Genomic DNA, 25,842 nt, shown 5'->3' on the forward strand with positions numbered 1-25,842 from the left:
TCTTAATGGGCACATCACCACATTAATTGTTTACTTTAATTAAACCTTGTCTGTTTGTCTGATCTTCAGCACAAGTCGATCCTTAGGTTTTTTTATATACAAAGAAAATAAATATGATATGATATGATATTCTATTAACGTACCCAAAAAAAAACTTAATTTACCTTATTTTTATTTAATTAAATATGTCACATGTTCATGTTATAACTTAAATAAAAATTAATCCTCAAATTATAGTCTTTTTGTATTGGCGTCGGTTGAGTGTGTAAAGAACAATATTTTATCCACTGAAAAATTCTATTGTTGAAAGATGAATACTTTTCAATAACCAGAAGAATTGGCTTGAAAATGCCAACTGAGCAAGACATGGCATCTTCAGAAATTCTTGACTATTTCACTTTGCCGGCAGTCAATTTTTAAAATGCCACTTCGGTCGTTTGGCTCATTCCCCAGCCATTATTGACACTTACTTCTATTACCTAACAAATGGTCATTGAAATTTCAGCCATTTGGCAATCAAATGTGGTCAATGCCTTGTTATTTTCTATTTGTTCGTACCAGCAACACATGATGAAGCATACCCTTTCGTATAAAGGACACAAATCCACATTATCCTGTTCATTTTTGTTAACCATCGCTTCTTCATCAAGAATGAACCTAGTTTCGGTCCGGATACTACCCGTTTTGATCTTTCTCCTCTTTCATGTCTCGAAATCGGAAGATGAAGAAGTGAAACGATCACTTGTGGGATTCATGGACAAACTTGCAGCTGGAAATGTAGGAAGAGATCAAAGTTGGGGTTGGAACATGAGTTCAGACCCTTGCAATGACAAATGGATCGGTGTATCCTGCGATACGTTGTTAAAATCCGTCAAGAAAGTCGTTCTCGATGAGTTAAATCTCACTGGTGTTATTGATATTGGTTTTGCCTGTAAGGCAAGTTCCCTTTCAGTGCTTAGCCTACACAGCAACAATGTTGTTGGATCAATATCAGAAGAAATAGGGAATTGCAAACATTTGACACACCTTTATGTAAGTGGTAACCAAATATCTGGTCACCTTCCAGAATCTCTAAAGCAGTTGAGTAATCTAAAGAGGTTCGATATATCGAACAATAACTTCTCCGGTGAAGTTCCTGATATCTCTCAAATTTCGGGCCTAATTACTTTCTTTGCTCAGAACAATCAACTTACTGGTGAGGTACCAAATCTTGATTTCTCCCATCTGTTGCAGCTAAACATATCTAACAATAACTTCAGTGGTCCAATTCCTGATGTCAAAGGGAGATTCTCTGCTGATAGTTTTTCAGGTAATCCTGGACTTTGTGGAGAATTAGTCTCAAAGCCATGCCCTCCAACACCGCCATCGAAACGGAAATCCAACCATTCGTCGATCAAACGTTTTTTTATCTACTCCGGTTACGCAGTTCTCGGCCTTATTGTCGTATTATTCGTTGCCTTCAAACTAGTGAGTAAAATGAAGCCGAAGGACGACAAAGAAGCAGTGGAAACAAACACTAGCAGGCGTAGCTACAAGACCAGTACTACTACTTCGAATGAATCGAAGATTGCTGAGAATAAATCAGAGTATTCAATAAGTTCTGTGGAGAGTGGAGTGGCCTTATCATCACTTGTAGTGCTTACAAGTCCAACAGGTCAAGGTTTAAGATTCGAGGACCTGCTTCGAGCACCAGCTGAATTGCTTGGAAAAGGGAAACATGGAAGCCTTTACAAGGTAATGCTTGATAATGGGGTGACAACGTTGGCAGTGAAGAGGATAAAAGATTGGAGTGTTGATAGTGAAGAGTTCAAGAGGAGAATGAAGAGGTTGGACCAGACCAGGCATCCCAGTGTATTGCCATCAGTTGCATTTTATTGTTCACAGCAAGAGAAGCTCTTGGTTTATGAATATCAACCCAATGGCAGTCTTTTCAGGCTCCTCCACGGTAACTTCATTGTCACCAATTCTACATCAGATTTTGATTTTATAACTTGAATTTTGGATGAAAAAATCTTAAACCATGCAAGCCAGCATACACTTTAACACATTAAATGAAGAAGCAATTTGTAGTAAATTCGATCATGTTAGGCATAATTTATTTTAGACCAACCTTAGGATTTAGTATTTATATTTTAATTTAATATAATTTAGTTCTTCTACATCATATCATTATTTATTCAAAATAATTGATACCCTTAACTACTTTTGTTAAAATGTTGAGGTTAAATATTTCTTTAAAATACTCCTTCCGACTTGACGATAATTTCTTTTTGTTGTACCACAAAAGTGCTATTAAGAGAAATTCATATAATCATTTAAATTACAATAGTTGAGATGTTTATTATTTAGATTAATTGACGCCATTGTGAAAGTAGAGAACCAAATTATGTGTTATTAAAATATAAATACTAAATCTCAAATGTAATTTTAATAGAAAGATTGAAACTGCAATTTTAAAATAAGGACTAAAATTGAAAATGAAATTTGTGTCATTAATAACTCCAATACTCATAATAATTTCCAGTAGTTGATATTGTTTTTAATAATAAAAAACACTTATTTTAACTTATGAAGCTGATTTTAAAAAAATTAAAATAGTATTTCTTTAATAAAAATGTACATAAAAATTAAATTAGAATAAATAACAATATTAAATATTTGAACTAACTAATAATATTATAAAATATAGTATCAAATTATGTTAATAATATTATAATAAAAGAACGAAATAGGGGTGATGGGACACATGTCAATGTAGGAAGAGCCTATGTCCTTTCTTTTATATATAGGTATATAGATATATGTCGTATGAATGTTTCATTGTTGATTCAGGATCCCAAAGTGGCCAGGCGTTCGGCTGGGAAAGCAGATTAAATGTTGCGGCCATTGTTGGTGAGGCATTGGCATTTATGCATGAGGAGCTTGGTGAAGATAGAATAGCTCATGGTAACCTGAAATCCACAAACATACTCTTCAATCAAAACATGGATCCCTGTATCAGTGAGTATGGGCTAATGGTGTTCCAGACTCAAGACCTATCATTCGATTTCCAATCTAGCAAGGATGCTTTGGATCATGCGGCCCCAACCTATGGCAGCTTTAAAGCTGACATCTATGGTTTTGGGGTGATTCTTCTAGAACTTCTCACAGGGAAGCCGGTTCACACTAATGGGATCGATTTGGCTCAATGGGTGCATTCAGTGGTTACAGAAGAATGGACTGTAGAAGTGTTTGACAAGGCCTTGATCTCCCAGGGTGCAAGTGAAGAGAGGTTATTGAACCTCTTGCAGATAGCACTCAAATGCATAAATCCCAATCCGTATGAAAGGCCTAACATGAATCAAGTTGCTGTAATGATCAGTACGTTAAAAGGTGAAGAAGATAGATCAAGCTCACATCCATGACATGACAATTAAATGTGTGTTAAAAAAAATACTTGGCAAATGTGGTGATTGAATTTGGGATTTGTTGAATGTTTTGCATGAAATAATTAAAAGTAAAAATTTGATTCAATTTATGTAACTTTGATTCTACAAAATTTCGTTTCAAAAATAGTATTATTTCTAAACTTTGGGGATAGAAATCATCATCTTCAATCCAACTGATAGACTTGAAAAATGGTTAAGTTGAAGGATGATGGGGATTACACTGAAGTCTTGTTTGAGCGGCCGTGGATTGTTTTCGGACAGCACCTGACTATGTACCCATGGTCAAGTTCTTTCTCAATGCTACAATCTTTCTCGCTTAAGGTTATAGCTTAGATCAAGCTTCCTGATTCATCTGGTGTGTTTTATAAGAAAAGCCTTTTGAATGCCATTGGTAGCACCATTGGTGAGGTTGTTAAAGTTGATGACAATACGAAGAATGGTATGAGTGGTCGTTCTACTCACATGGAGGCGATTGTAGATTTGAGCAAACCTTTAATCTTGAGAGTTTGTATTGAGAATGCTCTTCAACGTGTGGAATATAGGGCTTTACCCACAATATACTTTTAGCTTTAGACGCTACGACCATTTCAACGAAGTGTGCTCGCTGGAGAAATCGAATGTGGAAAATTTTGGGCAACACATTCTTGAGAAAGTTAACACAAAGAAGGATAGCAGTGCTATCGGAAAGGATGCCTTTGGCCCATCACGGATCGTGACAAAGCACAGGAAAAGAAGACCAATATGGAAAGATATTACGAATGGTAAGAATTTCGAAAATCTTGGTAGAAAGAAATTTGGCTCAAGAATTGATTCGATCGCTGATTTGGGGGATGAGAATGAGGAGTGTGAGTTGGTAGATGGAGGCAACCCCTGGACTGCTTGTAACGCACTTAAAATTCTGTGTCATAAATATTACTAATCTGAGAAAATATTTAGTAAAAATTTCCATTTAATTGATCAAAATAGTTTAGCAAATGACAACTTGAAAAATTCATCAAAAATTGTATTGACAGAATTAGGAATAGAGCCAAATATGGTTAAAATTATAACCATTTAATTTTCAGTAGCATTGGAAAATTCAATTTTGGATCGAAATACTTAAAAGATTTGGATGTATAATTTATGTGTTGTCTACAATAGTAAAAAGTAAAATATTTAGTAAAATTAAAATGACTATAATGCAAAAATAGAAAAGGACCTAGTTAGATATTATACTAAGGACTCTAGAGTAAATAAACCTTAAAGAACATACATGATAATTATCATCTATTCTCTAAGTTAATTTTAACTTTTTTTCACCACCGAAACTTTAGAAAGAAAAAGAAAATTTCCTTCTACCATTCCTTTGTTGCCGTCCAACAATTCACTAAGGTCTGAGATTTATTTTGATAATTTCTTATGGATTCAAGCTTTAATAAGTTGGATTCAACTAACCCAATGTTTAGACCAATGAATTTTTATGTTTTGGTTGAATTTTCATGGTTGAAAAGCTTAGAGAAATTGGTTGTTAAATATTTAAGTTTATGCATGACGTTACTAGTTAATTAGTAGGAAGATTATGTTATAAAGTGATAAAAGATAGTGGATTTGAATAGAAATTCAACTAAGCTTACTAGTTAATTTTACCATTAGGGAGTAAATTGAATAAATTGAAAGTGTTAGAAAAGTATCTCATGAATTGAAAGCTAGAGGTTCTTGTACTATATTTATTAAGTTGGATCTAAATTCGATCAGATAGATTGTGTAATATGGATGTTTCGAATATTAGGGTTGTAAAGAAATAAATTGAATTAAATGCTTTCATGTTTGATTTTATTGAATTGTGTGATTAACGATATTTTCGTAATTGTATTATCGAACATAATCAAAGACAACGTTGGAACGTCAAAGGCGAAAGGAAAGGAAAAGACAAACATTTTATAGCTTTTGTGGTTTGTGCTTTTATAATTCAATTTCAATAACTTGTTCGTAATCTAGTAAGACGTTATAATCAAATAAAAAGTACATAAACATGATTGGAATTAATCATGGATTGGGCTACTCGTTCGAAAAGTGAGAAGGTTTAGATAAAGATATAAGCCCGAAATATAACATCCTTGAAAACTCCTCGGCCGTAACATAATTTTAAGCCGTTATGAGTTTAAATTATTCTAAATAAATAAAATTAAATTAATAAGTGTTAAAGGAGAAGGAAATAGGAGATTGGAGAAAATTATTCTAAATATTACACGAGGTATAGACTAAATTGTAGGTTTTACAAAGTGTTGGGTCAAATTGAAATTAAAAGTAAAAAAAGATTAAATTGAATTATTGGTGGAATATGTGAGGACATGAAGAGCAATTTCACCAAGATCTAGTGGATAATGATGACGAATATTTTTTAGTTATAATAAATTTTATTTATTACTATTATAATATTAAATTAAATTATTGGTGACGAATAGAAAAATTGAATATTTTTTTTAGTTATAATAAATTTTATTTGTTCATCGTCATTACTATTACTATTATAATATTAAATTAAATTATTTTTTATTAAAATATCTCCATCTTTCTTTTCTCTCTCGCCTTGCCACCATTGTTGGGGAGAAGAGAGTTTTCTTTTCTCTTCTATTTCATCCTTCATCACCATTAAGGTCATTCCAAGCTAAAAATTATCAAATTTTCATTGAAAACCTTAGCTAAATCAAGTTACTCACAACCTAACAAGCTTAATTTTTTTAAATAGAAGTGAAGTGTTCATACTTAAGGAGAGAGAAAATCTAGATAAAGTGATTAACTAAGGCTTTAAGGTAAGATCTTCATGCTTTAGTGATAGTTGCATGTTTACTTTGATTATTTGAATATGGAAGTGTTGTGGATAAAGGATATTGATTTTTCATATTTTATGATATTTATGTAAAATGAAGAGAAAGAAAAGGAAGAAGATGGAAAGGGTGTAGGCAAGGGAAACAAGTAGACAAACCTTGAAGGAAGTCTAATTTAGCAAAATTTAATTATTTTAGAATTTTCTTTACCTAATTAGATTTTTGGAAAATAAAATTAATGAACATGTTATTTTCATGCAATTTAGTATTCTTAACTTAATAAATATGTGAACTACTCAAGGAAGTAGTAAGTGAATGTGAATATTGTGGATGTGATTTAAGTGTGAAGAGAAAATGACTAAATTGTATAATGTTGAAAAGTTATGTGTGATTTTGAAAATATGAAATTTGATCGTACTTGTGATGAATAATGATTTTATAATAATGATAAAACCCTTTGTAGACAAGTTTTGAACTTGTGGAATATAGATGGCATGCTATTAGGAATATCATAGCGCGTTCATGAATTTAGCATTCCGGTGCTCTTGAAACTTGCACTTCGGTGCTCCTAATTTAGCACTTATGTTCTCTTGTATTTGTGATTTTATTCCATTTATCTTGTTCACTCAAGTCTAAAATGAGCGAAATTGAATGGTACATTATCAATGTGTAAATGATAAATGTATGGTAAGTGGGAAAAAGAAGAATGACGTTGTTATTCTTTAACTAGAGCTAATTATTGTGATCATGTTAACATGTTTATTTATTTATTAAAATAGTTAATTAAACTCAATGGTAAAATTTGAATTCTTTAGCACTTACTAAGCTTCCATAAGCTTAATGTGTTGGTTTAAAACGCGTAGGTAAAAATAGTTTTGAAGGTAGATTTTGAAGTGGCTCTCCCCATCTTCATCTCATCATCAAGTAAGGAGTGAAGAGTATGAAACTTAAATTTTGGTTATCTAGTGGCATGTACATTAGGGTTAGAATCATATAAACTTTTGTTATAAATTGTTATGTGGTTCTAAAACTATGCCATGGATGTTAATTATCATTTTGTGCTTTGGAATTGTGGGTATATTTATGTGTTAGGTAAAGCTTTTTAATGATAATCTAGTATATTTTGAGTTCCTAAAGTATTTAGATGTGTTATAGGAAGGTTAATGATAGTTTGAACTTGTTTTTAGATGATTCAAACATGTTTCAAGTAATCTATTTCCGATATCACTACATTTGATCAATGTCGCGACACCCTTCAGTGTCGCGACATTGGAGTCATTGGAGCATTTTGTTTTCGACACCGTGACATCCAAAGCCTAGTGTCGCGACACCCAATTTCTAGAGTTGCGACATTGACCCTGTTTTGCCCTGATTAAGCCCCAAACGACCCTAGATTGTAACCAAACTTTAAATAAGCTTAAAAATGACTTACATATCTTCAAATGAGTATATTATGTTAAAGTTAAGTCTTGATATTGATGTTTGAGTTAAATTAGTTTTAGTGTCCAAATGTGATATCTCTTGCTCGGAACGTATTGCTTCATTCCGGGTGAGGGGTGTTTTCTAAACTAGTCAGTTCTCGAGTAAGATTTTTTGGCTCGAGCCTTACCTAGCTCGAATTTGCCTAAATTTTGTTTTCACTGTTGTTTTGTTGTTGTTTGTTGCCATTTTGCTATTATATTGTTACTATTTTATTGTTTGGATATTGTATAACTCTTGTGTTATTATTAATTTTGCTACTATATGGAATTTGCACGCTAAGTTGAAACTATTTTAGTGTTATTTAAGTATAAAAACTTTGTTTAATGTGTTTTCAATTTGTTGGGAAACGTTTATTTTAATATTTTTAATGTAATTGGTGTATTATATTTTTAAATTTGTTTTATATAAAAAATAATATAAAAATTTTTAATACGAGCAGGCCAGACTGGGCTCGGGTTTAGCATTTTTTATTCGAGCCGAACTTGAACAAAATTTTAAGCTTATTGTCGGGTCAAGTCGAGCCTAGACCTAGAAATCGAGCCTAAATTTTGCAATGGTCCGGCCTGACCCATGATCAGGTCTAAGCTTGATAAATATGTATTTATATGTTATATTGAAATATTGATATCATGTTGAACCGTGTTATAATGGTGATAATAATGATCATGCTCCGTTAAATGATGTTAGACTTAGTCATCAATATAGTGATTTTACTAGCTCCAATTCCTTGAGGGTCGTGAACAAATAGTAAAATCATCATTGTTGGGCAACCTGGGATGGTAGAATAAAATAGTCCAGATAAATACTAAAGCCATCGTTGTCGGACAACTTAAGATGACAGAATAAAATTGTCTTAATTGCTAGAGGGTCGTGGACTCATTCGTTATACAAATCTGAATATCCGCCCTAATGTCTATCATTAGATAATAGGGGTCGAAATGAGTAAGTAATGGAAAAGACATTGAGTATGTGATGACATGAAATTATGATTTATTGAGATAAACATTGAATGACTAAGTTTGAGAATGATATGATTCTTGATTTTGTGATAAAGAAAAAAAGTAGCTGAAGTTATAGTTATGTATATGCTTTAATTTTTGTTCTAATATATTTGAATCTGAATTTGAATTATATCAGCACCACTGAGTATTTAATAATTAACATAGGGTTATGCTTATTTTTGTGTGCAGGTCAAGGACAAGGATTTCCGTAGATTAAAAGTGTTCAAGCATTCAATCTCAACAACTCAGTTTGAAAGTCATTTTGCTACCTTTTTTGTATGTACATATGTGTTTGTGTTGAAATTACATGTACCTAAGTTGTTTTGGGCATGTTGTTTATATTTGCATTTTGGTATATTTTATACTTGGCATATAAGCTTTATAAAGGTGAATTTCATTCCTAGATTAGCAGATAATTATGTTAGATTATATGTGTTAGAATATGTGAATTAGTTGGTTAGACAATGATGCATTGATGTTTACAATTTGATGATGTTTGGTTGAGTTTGTAGGTGTTAAACTAATGATCTTGTATTAAGGTAAAATTTAGGCATGTTTAGGGTATATTTTGGTAAGGTTTGAACAATTGAAAATGTGTATTTATGGTCAATTTGTCATTGAGTCTCGAGACAACATGAATATGTCTCGAGACCATAAAAACAAAATGTACCTTATTGTCTAGTTATATTTTTAATATCTCGAAATATTGCCTAAATAGTCTCGAGATAATTCCATTTAGGTCTCGAGACAGAGTGATCTCTATCTCGAGACAAAGAAACATTGAAGCTAATTAAGTTTTGTCTTGTTCTATGTATGGAGACAAATGTGCCACCTAATTTCCATGTAATATTAACCTTGAAAGTAAACCTTAAAACCTCCTAATATCAAAACTACACTGAATGCTTGTCTTTCTTTTCCTCTTTATTTTCTTCTCTCCAGTCCTTGCCCTACTCGCTGTTCCTTCCAATGTTGTCTGTTTTCTGCCCCGATCACGGACAAAATCAAACCAAAGCTCTTCCTTCGTTCATCCTTTCTTTGAGTCAAATCTCTAGAAAATCGGCCCTAAAACTATGAAAACTCAAACCTAAGTTAAAAAAAAGAAGGGCTCCAATCTGGCTTCGTCACCATTCGGTCGAGCTCCAATCTTTTTGCCGTTTGGATTATCTAGGTGAGGTCTTGAACTTGTTAAACCAAATGTGAACTTGTTAAAACTAGCATAGTTAATGGAATAACTATATAGTGACACTTAGTGTGTCATGTGTACCTCATACTAGACTAGTTTTTAACAGAAAAATGAATAGAATTTTAATAGAATGACCAATTTGTTATTTGATAAAAGGTACATGGTAAAATGTAATATGACTTATAGTAAAGGACTTTAATGGTAATTTTACCTTAAAATTCATATAATCTTCCACCATAACCACTTCAAGTGGAGCAGCAGAAAAAAAAGAGTTGAAATCCGTTCCCGCGTTTGAGAGATGGAAGCAGACCACCCCTGGGAAACTCTAGACATTGACGATTGTGGCCTCCCTTCCCTTCTCCGCCCCTGCAATCACAAGCCCCTAAAATCTACCCCGCCCTTCCCCCTCATCTCCCAATCACTATCTCCCACCTCAAACTCTTCACTGCCCTCTTCCCCGAACCTCATCCCTGGCCCTGCTGGAGCCGTTCAAGCCGCTATGCTTCGCAAACTTCATTACAATAACAATTCCTCCTGCATCGGTGAGGACCCCGTTCCTACCCAGGAGTACATTAGGAGGGCCGTCGTGGATCCTGCCGCCGCCGCCGCCGCCGACGATGACTTCTCGCGTGATCCCTGGCTTTTCGCCCTCGAATTCATACGCCGTGAAGGTTTTTTTTTTGTATTTCTTGTTTCTAACCTTCGTCTGTGTTAATAAGGATGCAATTTAACGACTTGTTCATTTATAGCAACTTTTAAGAAAGTAGACAGCAAGTGGCAAAACTAAAGGGAAAAATGCAGCTATTACTTCTTTAGTTATGATTTTTAGATTTTACGGATGGTTTTCTTTTATGAAAGGTTTGGTTGATAATGGCGGGACAATTGGTACTCCCTTGAGTTGGATCAAAACTGAACCTAAACTGGGCAATAGAAAAGTAGCACAGGTATGGCCGTTTTTATCTGGATTTCGGAGTTCGCCTTTGTTTTGCTTTGTATTTCAAGTGAGTTCATTACGTAAGTCTTGAATTCTAGAATTTGTTTATTTCTCTTTCTAGGCGGAATCCTAGACTTAGTGCTAGAGAGGACGTGATACAATCCCTATTTGGGTCGTTTGAACCTTTGTGTTAACCATGTGCATAGGAATCCGGAGTTTTCCATGTATATTGCTATCTTTTCAAAGTACTCAATGCTTTTTGACACGATCGGTAGTGCAACTGAAGAAATATAAGCTTCCGAGCTTAAAATAAAAACTGTGTCTGTTCAATACAAATGTTTTTCTCACTTTCTACTTATAATCAATTAGGTTGTTGCCATTATCAAATCCTGTACCGCAAATGGTCTTGGTGATCTTATGGTGATTCTCAAGGTAAAAGTAACTCACTTATTATGCTTTTTTTGGGTCCAATGCTCTCTATGTTGTAAGAACATTTGATGTGCCTGTGATTTGATTTCAGGATCCTACAGGTACAATTGATGCTAGCATCCATGGCAAAGTCCTAGTTGATGGACACTTTGCAAAGGACATAACTGTTGGCACGGTTTTGATACTGCAGAAGGTTTTTCATAGTTTTTGCCTTGTAGGGCTAATATTAGCATAATTTTAATCCTGAATGGTGAATGTTTGTAGAATATGGTGTTATCTACCTATATCTTAGAATCAGAACTATAATTATACCGAAATCCTTATGGTTTCTAGTAGTGGGCCTTCATCCTGTGGAACTTCTTGTGTTAGATTCGAGATCTGCAATGTTGTCACTTGTGACAAGGCTTTGATTGAAAACCGTACTTGCAGGTTTCAGTTTTCTCACCTATGTGCTCTGCACGTTATCTCAATATAACGCTCAACAATGTCGTCAAGGTACCTGTCTAATTAGCCACTTCAAAGTGAATATTTACTCTCAGTACTAAGATTAGAACATTTGACTTTATCCTATGATTCCCACATTTTTCTTGCTACTTTCTATTGATTGAGAAAAAAATGCTCTACAAGGTTTCGTAATACTTGAAATTTAATGTGCCGAGATTGTTGTGAACCATAATTCCAGCTCTAATGCAAAATATAAACTGATAAGAATTCATATAAGAATTATGGCCTTCAGCAAGTGCTGAATATGGGTGCTTTAAGTAGTCCTTGTCACAACATGCTTATGAATTTTCGTGCTTGTATCTATACTAGCTGGTTTTAGAACATAGTTCATACTCTGTGGTTATGTTAAGAAATCGTGTCATTTATGATGCAATATATTTGTGCAACACTTGATCAAATAATACATGTGTGCAGCACTTAATCATGGTTCCTTGTAACATTTTAGTTTCAAAGTTATGTGAGGATGATTAAATCATCTGAACTTTAACTAGTATAAATTATTCAGTGGTTACACTGCATTATTGATCAACTTGAACCATCATATTATCAGATATATCTAATTGGCTTGATTCTTGGTGTATGATCTTTATAAGTTGACTGTCAGATGTAACGTAAGGTAATAATATGTTCAAAGAAGAGTGTGCCAGAATTTCCACTTTATGCATAGTTTTGAAGTCAATGTTTGTGATTACTAATTAAAATTTTGTGTTTCTTATTGTTTGTAAATCTTTATAACACATGAGCTGCTATTGTTTCATATTATTTTATTATTTCAGTTTTATTTATTAATTAGGATTAAAAGTTATCTTTAGGGTTTAAATCTAGGGCTAGGATTAAAACTTTATTTTAACCCTAGTATAAATAAGTTGTAAAATATTTACGGCCACAATATTATCATTTTCTTTGAATTATAGACAAAAGCTAGCGTTTTGTTTGTAACTGTACATTTTCAAGAGTTCCAACTTCTGTCTTACTCCTTTTCCATCCTTAATTCTATTAATTTACTGCTGTTTCTCTTAAACCACACTAAATTTTGGCATTAGAGCCTAAATAGATCCTAGGTTATATTATGGTTAGCTATTAAGACCTGGTTGGATGTGGTAGAGGTTGGAGAAGAGGAAATCAGGGTCAAGAAACAAAATTGGGTGAGATATGATGTGGGACCGAAGAATTGTCTCGTGAAATTTATGCTAGGACAAGAGAGGTGCCCACAACCAGTTTAATGTACCAAAAGGTAGTCTTGTTGATGAATTTGATATCGGTGAGGAAGCAAACCCCTTTCATGATGTTGGACCGCAAATCGTGCTGTACTAAGTGGATTGGATTAGTGGTTGTACATGCCTTTGTATTAAATGGGAGCAGATTTAAGATCGAAGTTGCTAATTTTCTTGGTAAGATGCATGTGGAAAATTACTTTGATTGGGAAGCTAGCTTGGAGAATTATTTTGAGTGGAAACCTTTGGTGGAGGCTAGGAAGTTGACATTTGTGAAACTAAAATTGAAAGGCACTATGCTTCAATGGTGGAAGGAAGTTGAGCAACATGCACGCTAAGGTATGCCTAACGTCAGTACGTTGGAACAAATGAAAGCGAAATTGCACAGGCAATTTCTACCAACTGATTATGGAATGGAGTTGTATGAGAAGCTTCACTCATTAAGCAAAAAGGATTGTCTATTGAGGAGAATAATTCTAATTTTAACAATCTTTCCATTTTAGGTTGAATGAGAGTAATGAACAGATGTCATCTTATTATCTAGCAGGGTTGAACCAATATATCAAGATGAGATACAAGTGATTGGTTATTCAACATTGAAAATGCACGAGGGCATGCTTTAATGGCTGAAAAGCATGTTTGGTGATAGATTGCAAGAAAGCCTATGTCTGGAAGGATTGATGGAGTAGCAGAAAGGGGGTTGGGGCTGTCGAGGTGTTAAAACTGAACAAACAACCTTTAGAAATCCAAAGGGAGTGACGCAAGAGCTGCTAATTGTTTTATATTGTTTTATTATTTCAGCTTTATTTTTTAATTATTAGACATATCATAGACAGGATATAAGTTAACTTCAGGGTTTAAATATAGGGCTAGTATTATAAGTTGTCTAGGGTTTCAAGCTAGGATTAGTATTAGATCTTTATTGCAACCCTAGCATAAATAAGCTGAAAATATTTACAGCAACAAAATTATTATTTTCTTCGAATTATAGACAGAAACTAGAGGTTCTTATACTCTATGTTTTTAACTGTTCCAACTTCTATCTTGTTTTTAGCCTTAATTCTATTGATTTAGTACTGTTCTCTCCTAAACTACACTACTTTAGGCCACAGCCATTGACTTAACTGTTTATAATATGATATCTGGTCTTATATTTTTCCATTACCATTGACGTTCAAAACTCCAAACACATTAAGTAGACTTCTTAAACATCTAAAGCCCGAAGAAAAATCTGAGTCTACATTTTGCATTAAAAGAAACTCTGCATGTTTACACTACTACTTGCTAATATAATTTACTAATTTTGCAGGCAATACCAAAGGATACTGAGCCTCTGTCAGAACTGAATCATACATCAAGGGTCATATCTACTGCTAATGGCATTGGTCAGTGACATTTCTTTGTCTGTTTAACCAGGGAAATGTTTGGTTTTTGTCCTTCTTGGAGGACAATAGATCATTTCTTGGTTTGGTTTCTCTACTCAGTAGTAGGTTACACAAGGAAAAATTCTTTAGCTAATTTAATCTGGGACTCTTTGGATGGACCACAAGGCCACTGGTTTTTTTCTAAAAAGTAAACCCGAATGTTACTGACTTGTCAATCCATGTTTGTTGCTACAGGAAACACCAAAGAGACTTGGAACCAACAGAAAGTGTCCAGTCTGTCACCAGACAGAAATGCGAATGTTATGGATAACCTCGGACAGACTGGTTATATGAGAAGGAGAGTGCTGAATGATAATGGAAATGAAGCAGACGCAACATTGGGAAGCAGATGCTGTGTTAATGGAAGAAATAGAAGTCAAAATGGTTCTGCAGGAAAGGAACCCTCAACAAGTCAGGTTATCACCAATGGAATGGAAAAAGCTGCATTGCTAGCCGGCATCAATGGCCTTGAGGAAAATGTTGTGGTCAAGAAGCAGCCGGGTTCACAGAATGTGGTAGGGAGAGACAATCACCTGAAAAGCAAGCAAAGCAGTGGTGATCCAAATTTGTTTGGCATTGCTAACGAGCGAGAGAGTGTAACTATTGATGCAGATAAGGAACGAAGAGATATACCAATTTCAAGAGGCTCACTTCCGCAATGGACTGATGAACAATTAGATGAGTTGTGTTCATTTGATTGAGTTGGTGTTGAAGAAGGACCAAATTGTATTGATAATAAATATGGGATCATACTAATTTTGTAGTGTATATAGAATGCAGAGTTTGGTAACCATATACTAATTTTGCAGTGTATAGATTGCGAATTTGGTGGTTGTACATTCTGTTGTGGTTTTATTATTATTATTATTTATCGATAATCTATAATCTATAATCTATATTATATTTAAGTGTGACCTGGCATCATAAGTTAACATAATATTAGAGAAAGTACTAAAATTCAAAATTTAAATCATAAATAAATATTATTATAGTTTTGAATCTAACGCATTAAACATTCAAATATTTAACTATGCCATTTTAATTATGATTTTACAATTTTAACAAATTTATTATTTTATATGAATTATTTACATAAAATTTCTTTATCATTGAGATTGTGTTCTGTGTCTATATTATTATTATTTAAGTGTATGTTATTAGTCAATTTTACATCAACAGGGTTAAAAAAGAACTAAAGGATAAAATTTGTGAATAATAAATATATATTTAGAGTAATAAATACATTTTTTGTATTTTTATACATTTATACAAAATTTATGAGTGAAAATTTTAACTTGAAATATGTAAACGATGGATTTTGAACTTGACATTGAGATTTAAGTTTTTAACTTTTAACATTTTATCTAAAGTTTCACTATTGATACATGTCAAAACCATCAAAAATAAAAATTTTAGGCCTAAAACAAAATTAAATGTGGTAGTAGGGAAATAAGGTTGACCCTTAAAGATCAATTTGACTAATTTCGGTGATTTCTTATGACCAGAGCTTTTTGCAAACTAAAGAAATTATAGGTTAATGGCATATTAACTGAAATAGGTAAATGATTGGTTAATATCTTGACTGGACTATTTATTCAAGTCGTACTTATTTGCTAATCTTTATGAAGTCAGGTTAGTAGAATTCTAGGGATGATACCAGAGTTGACACTAGCTACCTAATTGAATAATTACCAACCTTGCTCAGATTTTCACAAACTGTTAGGTTCAATTATATTATATACACCAACTTTAAGTAGTGATGGTTAACGATTTAGTTGATGCCTTTATATGGATAATCATCCTAGTTAAGAACCTTTGCAACACCCCAAAATTTCGATAATACAATGAAAATTCCGAGGATTTTGGAAAATAAGTAAGATAAAGAAAATTCATGAGAGGGAAATTGATATTCAAATGGAAGTCATGAAAAGTATTAAGGATGTAGAAATGTGGCAGAAAGGATAAATTTGAGAACTAAAGTGAAAATTTTGATAATAAAAAAGAAATATGGATTATTATTGATTATTTTTGCATGGGAATAAATTAGAATGTGTATTGATGCGAGGAAAATCACTTTTGAGACTAAATTAAAAAGATTAGAAAGTACGGGAGTTAAATTGTAAAATTTTCATTTTATCGAAAGAAGGGTGAAACTGTAATTTTCACCATCCAAGAATTTATATTAAGAACTAATTGTGAATTATGAGATTTTAATCCTTTACATGGTATTGGAATTATTATTTTGACATGATATTTGATATTTGGATTAAATGTAAGCCATTGGGTGTAATGAAATAGAGAGATGGAATGTAGATTGCATGTCAGTATTTTGACTTGGATATTTTTAATTCGGGGTTTTTAAAATTGGCCGAAGAAGGATGAAAACTCATCCCTTTCATTCCCTTAGCCAAATCTTCATCTTCCCATGGATCTCTCTCTCTCTCTCTCTCTCTTCATTTTCCTTACTTTTCTCTTCAATTTTCTCAAGAACTCAACCTTTTAACTTTGAGTTTTTGTCAAAATCACCTAGAAACTAATCTCCTTGTTAGATTTCCACCTTTAAATTCTCCTTTTTCAGCAAGTGTATGGTTGGGTATTGAGAGAGAAATCATATATGTATATTATATCAATTTGAGATTATAGAAAATAGAAACAAAATTTATGTGTCACAGTTTATATGCTACCATTTGGCACATTAATATGATGACAACTGTAATTAATATGTTTCATTAAAAAAATCTTATAGATTATCATAAACACAAGTTTTCATATATTTTTATTTGGTAAAATAAAACAGCTTTAAGCAACACTGCTAAGAAAACACATTAGTTTCTTATACAATCAATATAATTTGCCTGAATTAAGGGTGAGTTTAAATGGACTGTGTGTTTACCTGTAATTAGTGTAAAAATAGCGGTGGCGATGAGATTAGATACTATAGCGATGCTGTAGTGTGAGACAAAAAGTAAACTAAATACACCGTACTACACCCAATCACCCATCTAAACCCACCCTAAATCCAACACAGAGCAAGGTGGTTCTTCAAACACTTGGACCTTTGTGAATCTTGTAGTCGTAACCTTAGCCCCATGGTCAGCATGAGCTCTCGGAATATGGCATATACAAACCTTAACTTAGATTTATCATTCAATGAATAGAGCGTAATCTTGCTTCCACCACCCACAATCGTCTCCACCAAAAGAGCATTATCACACTCAATCTTTAACTGTCGAATCCCATTTTCCCATGCTAAGCATAGACCCTTTAGAATAGCTTTTTATTCAATCTTAAAAATTGTGTCTTTACCTAGCAACATTGAGAATCCCCATAACCAATTAACATCAGCATCTCTAATCACTGCCCCAATGGCAACATAAGATCTGTTTAGCGACACTGCCCCGTATGTATTAAGTTTACTCCAACCTTTATTCGGAGTTGACCACTGCATAGCAGAAACCATAAGATTAACATGTAACACAAGTGCAAGCATCCTTAAGTAACTCTTCGTCCAACTAACACCTATATTCACAATTTCTTGAGCACAACTGTGACTACTAGAAAACACATACATATTCCAATATTTCCAAAGAAGCTACCACATTATAGGGAAAAAAAATCGCCATTCTATCTCTTGACTATCACAATCTCCAATGTTCTGCAAGTTCCATAAGATCCATTCATCCAGTGGCAAAGAAAAAAAATCTTACCCAAGCATGAGTTGGCTCAATTGACCACCAAACAGTCCTAGAAAAGGTGCAATCTCGAACAACATGGATTCCCAATTCATATACATTGCTACATCTCAGACAATGGCTTTCATTCGCCATATGTCTCCTTAATCTCTCTCCATTAGTCATTAATCTATTCTTCCACAAGATTCAAATAAACACCCTAACCCTTTGAGGCGCCTTGATTTTCCAAATTGAATTCCAAAAACTAGAATTATCGATCGAGCCAAGTTGGTGAATACTAGAGGTGCTCATGGGCCGGGCGGCCCGGCCCGACGGCCCGTCCGAAATATGGGAGGGTTTGGGTAAAAATATAGGCCCGAAATATGGGCTTGGGCAAAAAAACGAGCCCCGATTAAAAAACGGGCCGGGCCTCGGGCACAACTTTTTTGGGCCGGGCCCGGCCCGGCCCGAATATAATAAATATTTTTATTATTTTTTATTTTTTAATTTTAAAATACTTTTATTAAATTTTTTAAATTTTAAAATTTTTTTAAAATACTTTTTAAATTTTTTTAATTTTAAAATATTTTTAAAATACTTTTTTTAATTTTTATTTTAATTTTTAAAATAATTTTTTGGTATTTATTTAAAAAAACGGGCCGGGCTTATGAATTTTTTCCCGGGCCGGGCCTGGGCAAAATTCTAGGCCCATATTTCGGGCCGGGCCGGGCCCGGGCCTAGGACCCGGGCCGAAATTTTTTTCTGAGCCCGGCCCGGACCATGAGCACCTCTAGTGAATACCTCTATAAGTCTCTACAGATGAAAAACTATCTCTTGTCGCCCATCTAAGATTTAGCCAAAGGTAATTAAAGATTATAATATTTATTAAAATAAAAGGTAAAAAAATACAGTCAGCCCGGCATAATTAAAGATTGCACAAATTTTCATTTAAGTTACAATTTTATTCTATAATATTTATTTAATTTACATTCATTGTTTAAACTAGAGCAAAATAAATATATATTATAAAAATTTGAATACTAATAATTTTAACATTAAAAAATAAATTTAACAATATATAATATAAATGACTTATAAAAATTTTAATAATATTATTTAAATTATAATAATAAATTAATATTACTACTCGAACCATATTGTTTTAATATTAAATATTTTTAAGATTAAAAGACATTAATATAACTACTACTAATTTGTTATATGTTTTTAAAATATTTTGAATTACATTACTTTTCGATTTTCTTGAGGAAATTCATTAATGTTGTTAAACAAAAGCTAATGTTATATATAAAAATACTATAAAGGTAATATACACAATTGACCCATGTATCACACGGGAATAAAAACTAGTTTTAAACTAGAGAAAGATCTTTAATAAGGTAAGAGATGATGTTTTTCACCTCTCTTAACTTGATATTTGAGTTTGGTTACCATGTGAAAGCTTGGAAAGCTCTTGTGTTAATTTTGGTTATATTTTTGTGTGTACGAAAAATGAGAAAATGTTGAGAATGAAAAATATTCCAAGTTTGTTGAAGATGGATTCATGTGTTTAGAATTTTGATCTTGAGATAATAAGCATCCAAGAGGTAAGTACTCTTAGATACTGTACTTATCTTAAGCTATTATGCTTAGGAAAATATATGAAAATGATATTGAAATCTATGTGTGTGAATTCTATGAATTAAAGTGTTTGAAAATAAGTGATCTGAAAAGTTATAACTTAATGACCCTTGATCATAAAGTGTCAAAATCCCTAATATTGTGTTATGAGAATTTAGTTGCTTTAGAATGCCATGTGATTTAAAATTTATGTAAATTTACAAAATATAGTATTAATGTAGTAAATATGTGTATAATATGTTAATTTTATAAAGTTGTCAATAAAGTCGACACATGATTCAAATGAAAAGAATTTGTTAACAGGCCACCATGAAAGAATTTAAAGATTAATAATATGTTATTATCAGCATCTTGTTCAATCTATAAACTTGGTATGTGGTAAATTGTACATGAGCTATAAATGAAATTTTGACTTCGTAAATAAGGTCATAATGATCATTTCCTAAAACCCAAGTTTGAAGAGTTATAGTGTTGTTTGAGCAGAGTTTGACAGCGTAGTAATAGCTTAGAGTCTTCTTCGATATATATAGAGTTCATAGAGGGAGAATTTGGGTGGGTAGATCTGGACAGATTGTCTACTTTATAGGGTTGATAGTTAGGTCATTGTCTGATTTACTATCATGCGATGGGATATGACATGACTTTGCACTGTAGAGTCAACAATAAAGTTATATTAGATGTGTGGACATTGATATGATCCTATGATTGTCTATGTAGCATGTATATAAAAGCCTTCAATTGGGTTTAGACGTCTATTCGGATTGAAATAATGTGTTAATTCAGATTTATCTGATAAAAAATATGGATTTAAAATTTTATTTAAGTCTAACTCAATTGTAAAGGAGTTAATTTGAGCTTAAATCAGTTTAAAGAATTTAATTACATCGTTATAAAATAGTAATTAAGATGTGTGGCATAAATGTTCGATTTTTTAGTTTTTTTAACATTTTCAATATAGGTTCTGGTCATATTTGTTCTTTTTAACATAGTGTTTAGAACTATTCATAGTCCTCTCCAACCCATAAATAGAAGGATAATACGTTTCAGCGCACAACAATACCCATGTTAAGACTCAATCAATAATTTATTAATTTATTTAAAACATCTTTAAATTTGAAAAAATACTTAAGTTCTAAACAAATTTTGTAATCTAATTAGAGAAATTGTGATTAAATGTAACCTAAAAATTAAAATGAAAGAGAAGTCCTACAATAATTCAAAAGAAATCAGACCTTCGATTTTCAGGGTTTTGAGCTTCTCCCAAGGACAAAGACATCATATTTTGCGAGGATGCAAAGCAGGTATTACAAATAAATTTATATTTGTGTTATCTTACCGACTCAACAACGTACTCTACAAACTTGATTATGTTTTTTAAAAAATTGAACATATTCGAATCTAGATAATTCGTCTATCCCAATTCAACCAACTTTACTCACATAAAACATTATGGAGACCCGAAATAATTAATTGCTAGTCATTCACATCAGCAAATAAAAGTATGAAACAACCAGATAATCTCTCATTTTCATTCTCGTTCTAAATCTCTAAATTTTCTCCAAGAAACCACGATCTCCTTCCAACCTTCATACTCCTCCTCTTCATTCTATTTTCATCTTCTTCCCTTATTCATAACAATATTATTTTTTATTTTAGAGAATCATTTCAAAAATTTGAAAAAAAAATACAAAAAAAAAACCAATTAAGTCCTTCTTCTTCATCATTTATTTACAATTAAAAAAGAGAGAGGCTAAAATACAAACCTCGAAAAGAGATGGTCAGACGAATGGATGATAGACGGACTAGTGGTGGAATGGATGAAGGAATAAGACCATTAAACAGAAGGTAATTTGAAACCCTAAATGATCGTGATTGTGAAAAATACAGTGACAGGGGATGGACAAATTATAAGTTTGAGAGCTGAATGAGTGTTGGAATAAGAATTAGGTTTTAGGTTTAGTTATTAAGGATGGGGTTTGAATCTATCTAAGATTATAATAAAATATAGAGATTATATCTAAAATCAGATAAAAAAATTTATCCACGGCTCGACTCAATAAAAAATGAGTCCAAATTTCTACATAAGTCCATCTTCTAAGCTTTATAATTTTGTTGAAACTCTTTTATATTTCAGGATAATCTTTGAATTTTAATGAATAATGGGACCTTTAAACATGTCTAGGTGAGTCTTTTTGTTGGTCCTAGTGGTTGAGAGGTGGTTATTATTAACAATAGGTTAAAATATGCCTATAGTCCCTATATTTTCTAAAATTTATATTTATTTTTAGATTTTAAAATTTGAGCTGAATTATTTATATTACTAATTTTTTATTAAATTGAGTTAATTGTAACATTTTTTTAATTACATGGCTATCCAGTGATTTTTTATTTGTCACAATAATCAATTTAACAAAAAATTAATAATGTTAACAGTTAAATCTAAATTTAAAAAAATAAAGAGATAAAATTCCTAAAAATATAATTACATGAACTAAATTTCCAATTTTTGAAAAATACATGGAGTATTGACACATTTTAACCATAACAATAATGTAATGTTCTAGTAAAGAAAAAAAGTTGGAAGAATGATAGATTGATCCGCAAAAACAGTGTAATTTAGGCGTTGGTGATGGTTTGTCGGAGGTAAACTGAAGGAGCGGACTAATAGGAGGACCAATTCCCTTCCAAGAGCATACTAATCCGGATCTCTGGGTCATCCTCCATTGATATTTATCCCCCCACATCCCCTATTCTGCATTTGGGTCCACCATCCATACCTCCCAACTGACAAGCTCCTTGATCATTCCTATAAAATTATCTCATTCTCTGCCTATCAGGTGCTTGAATAAAGAAACAACCCAGGTGGATCCCAGAAAACCAAAAACAATGAGTAATGCTTCATACCTTTCTCCTTCTGTTACTTATCGATTAAAAGATTTAGTTATTTATTTAAATGATCTGCTTTGGTTGGATAGAGGTAGAGAAAGAAAAGAGAAACGTCTTTCAGTTGGCCGTACAAAGGAGGAGGAGATTAAGAGCGAAAATGCACAGTTTAATAGAAGGCGCAACAAGAGCTGCAGACCTAGAATCGAGTGAGTCTGTGATGGACAACTTGATGGGTTTGCTGCGGGTTCACGTTAAACGGGGCGTTAACCTTGCCGTTCGTGATGTCCGTAGCAGCGATCCTTATGTAGTTGTTAAGATGGGCAACCAGGTTCTCTTCTTCTTCTTATTATGATGATGATGATGTTATACACACACCTTTAATTATATGTTTTGTATATATTCGTTTGCAGAGATTGAAGACTCGTATAGTAAAGAAGGATGTAAACCCTGAGTGGAATGATGATTTAACTCTTTCAATAACAGATCCTGATATTCCAGTCAGTCTGGTAAGTACGCAAATAAAGATTACCAATTCATTCAACATAAACCCATGCATCATATATTAAGCCTTTGAACAAAATTGTAGACTGTTTACGACCATGACACGTTCAGCAAGGATGACAAAATGGGAGATTCAGAGTTCGAGGTGAGGTCATTCATAGAAGCTTTGAAAACGTATACGAATTTGGAAGAAATACCAAGTGGAACAGTATTATCAAGGTTGAAACCGGACACCGACAACTGCCTGGTGGATGAGAGTGCCATATACGTGAATAATGAAGGGAAGATCATCCAAGACCTCTTCCTTAGATTGAGAAATGTGGAGTGTGGGGAAGTGGAGATCCAACTGCAGTGGATTCATTACCCTGGCTCTAAAACCTTTTGATTTTTATATATGTTTATTTGTTTGATTTCTACGCTACCTTTCTACACTTGTCCACTTATTTATCTCATTTCATTATATTCGTAATTCAATAATTTTCTTTCCACTTTATCATGTTAATTTCCAGCACTTATAAATAGGAGGATAATGTGCTCGAACCTACGTCCTCTTGTACTAGCAAGAATATCAATGCCAATCGAGCTAAAACTCTATTAGCTTAATGATTTAATTATTGAATTTATTGATATAATTGGATTTGTCATACATGTAAATTTTTTAACTGATATATCTTTATCATATCGATCTAAAATATTTTATATATTAATATATATTTATTAAACAGTTAAAATTTTAATATATCATTAGAAATATTGGTATCTATTAAAAACTTTGGTATAGACTAAAGTCCTCACACACGAGTAGGAAAAGGAAATTTGTGGTATACCTAAATATCTAATAGTTTCCATTAAAAGCATCAGTATTGCTTAGAAATTGCTTTCTAGAAAGTTTACCATGGTAGTTGTTATCCACGGGCTTTCTTCCAAGGTGAGTAGAAGAACCAAGTTTCCAATTGAGAGAATCTCCACATTCCCTACTCCCACCAAGAGAACGCGTGCGGGTGTTAGCTCCACTCGTGATATTCTCATTTCTTCCATCGTTTGAAGGTAGAGGGTGTCATGGGACCTTCCGGTGTCAAATAGAATGCCCGTCATCATGCTCCCTTAGATGTTAGCGGGAATGATGAAAAGATTGTTTCGAGGTCTTTCATTATCATCACTCTTCTGGTCCAAAAACGATTTGTAGACTTTTTAGTGCATTATTTCATATGATACATGCCGATTTTGACTAGTTCTGGTCCAAGAACACTATAATGAGATGTCTCATATTTATTTAGTGATGCAATATAACTAATTCTTTTGGACGCATTCCCATTTTTTTTAGGAAAGCGCTATAAGAAAACATTCCTATTTATTTAGCAAAATTATATAACTAAGTGGAAATAATTTACCTAGTTGTTCTCATTTTTTAGGAAAAGCAATAACAAGTTATTCCTAAATTTAAATAAATAAATAAAAAAGACATGCTCTTCCAAAATACTATAACTTACTCTTCTCAAAATTCTCAAAACAATTCTTGCATTTTCTTTCCAATTTTTTTATTAATATTTTTATATAACTTGTTATTCTAAAATTTCTAGAGAAACATTCTAGCATGTTCTCCATTTTTTAAGAGAAAATATTATCATTTTTTTCCCATAATACACTTGTTTAGGGGTGAGCAGAATTTAATTCAGTTTGAAAAAATCGAAGAAAAATTTGAGTTAATCGAATCGAGTTATTCGATTTTTACGAGTCAACTTGAATTAGTAAAATTTGAGTTTCGAGTTTGAGTCAAGTTGAATTTTAAAACTCAAATAACTCGAATAATTCGAATAACAGATTGGTGTAAATACCATTTTCATCCCTGTCAATTTTGAAAATGAACAAATTGGTCTCCCTCAAAAAAAGTTGCAAAATATTTCAAAATATTTATAAAATTTCCAAAATGTATATTTTAAAAAATATAAAAAGTATATAAGGAAAGTTAAAATTTTAAAATATTCGAAAATAATAATTTTGGGACCTAAATAAGTTAATTAACAATTCAAGTATTTTTTTCTTATTTTGCTTTAAAAAGTTTTCAAATATATATGGTTTCAAAATTTATGTGTTCTCTAACATGGAATTAGTTATATTGTAACAAGATTTTAGTTTCACATATTTAATTTTTTAATTTAACTCGAATAATTTCACTCAATTCGACTCGAGTTTCGTTTCACTTTACTCGATTCGAAAAAATTTAAAATTGAGTGAGGATGATAAAATAGGATTCGTCAACTCAATTAACTTGAAAACTTTTACTCGATTCAATCAAACACTCACCCCTACACTTGCTTTTATGCATGTTTTTTTTTCTTCTTTTCTCTCATCAAAACAAAAATTCATGCACGGCACAACAAAGTGATAAACACAATTTTTTTCTTCTCCTACACAACATGAACTTTTTACGAGTATAAAATTGTTTTATTTATTTTTTCTACACTCTTCTTGCATGAGAACTTCTCTTAAGAATTCTCATCTAGGGGCAAAATATAGATACTCAATTTTGGCTATTAACATTTTATCTCTTCCTTAAGATAAACAATATTATATTTTAGGAAATCATGCTACCAAGTGTGGAACAATTGGCATTGTTGTTTCACCTATTATTTATTCTAGAGCAACAATTCTTGTTTAGAATAATAGTTATTGTGAAAAGTTGTTCAAGAATAATTATGTTCAGAATAGGGCTTTAGTTAGAACAGTTGTCATCTAA

The 25,842-nt window shown here is 32.4% G+C and overlaps 3 protein-coding genes across 3 annotated transcripts; all 3 read left to right on the top strand.

Annotated features, from left to right (window-relative positions):
- The first annotated feature begins 651 nt into the window (after nt 1-651).
- LOC105803507 (probable inactive receptor kinase At2g26730) lies at nt 652-3,404 on the top strand. The gene is made up of 2 exons (XM_012635733.1): nt 652-1,945; nt 2,833-3,404. The coding sequence occupies exons 1-2, from the start codon at nt 652-654 to the stop codon at nt 3,402-3,404; spliced, it is 1,866 nt and encodes a 621-aa protein (XP_012491187.1).
- A 6,743-nt stretch (nt 3,405-10,147) lies between these two features.
- LOC105787370 (uncharacterized) lies at nt 10,148-15,284 on the top strand. Its single transcript, XM_012613724.2, has 7 exons — nt 10,148-10,572; nt 10,760-10,845; nt 11,205-11,267; nt 11,356-11,457; nt 11,694-11,759; nt 14,292-14,367; nt 14,602-15,284. The coding sequence occupies exons 1-7, from the start codon at nt 10,200-10,202 to the stop codon at nt 15,105-15,107; spliced, it is 1,272 nt and encodes a 423-aa protein (XP_012469178.1). The 5' UTR covers nt 10,148-10,199; the 3' UTR covers nt 15,108-15,284.
- Nucleotides 15,285-22,461: 7,177 nt separating this feature from the next.
- On the top strand, nt 22,462-23,582 carry LOC105787364 (protein C2-DOMAIN ABA-RELATED 4). The gene is made up of 4 exons (XM_012613719.2): nt 22,462-22,608; nt 22,694-22,932; nt 23,015-23,110; nt 23,191-23,582. The coding sequence occupies exons 1-4, from the start codon at nt 22,605-22,607 to the stop codon at nt 23,488-23,490; spliced, it is 639 nt and encodes a 212-aa protein (XP_012469173.1). The 5' UTR covers nt 22,462-22,604; the 3' UTR covers nt 23,491-23,582.
- The last annotated feature ends 2,260 nt before the right edge of the window (nt 23,583-25,842 follow it).

The sequence above is a fragment of the Gossypium raimondii genome, chromosome 7 (assembly GCF_025698545.1).
Source record: "Gossypium raimondii isolate GPD5lz chromosome 7, ASM2569854v1, whole genome shotgun sequence".
Classification (NCBI taxonomy): Eukaryota; Viridiplantae; Streptophyta; class Magnoliopsida; order Malvales; family Malvaceae; genus Gossypium; species Gossypium raimondii.

Coding starts and splice junctions, on each gene's coding strand:
- LOC105787364 (XM_012613719.2), top strand. Junction 22,933..23,014: donor TTGTTAAGATGGGCAACCAG/GTTCTCTTCTTC, acceptor ATTCGTTTGCAG/AGATTGAAGACTCGTATAGT. Junction 23,111..23,190: donor CTGATATTCCAGTCAGTCTG/GTAAGTACGCAA, acceptor ACAAAATTGTAG/ACTGTTTACGACCATGACAC.
- LOC105787370 (XM_012613724.2), top strand. CDS start 10,200: ATGGAAGCAGACCACCCCTGGGAAACTCTAGACATTGACGATTGTGGC. Junction 10,846..11,204: donor GCAATAGAAAAGTAGCACAG/GTATGGCCGTTT, acceptor ATAATCAATTAG/GTTGTTGCCATTATCAAATC. Junction 11,458..11,693: donor CGGTTTTGATACTGCAGAAG/GTTTTTCATAGT, acceptor CCGTACTTGCAG/GTTTCAGTTTTCTCACCTAT.
- LOC105803507 (XM_012635733.1), top strand. CDS start 652: ATGAACCTAGTTTCGGTCCGGATACTACCCGTTTTGATCTTTCTCCTC. Junction 1,946..2,832: donor TCTTTTCAGGCTCCTCCACG/GTAACTTCATTG, acceptor TTGTTGATTCAG/GATCCCAAAGTGGCCAGGCG.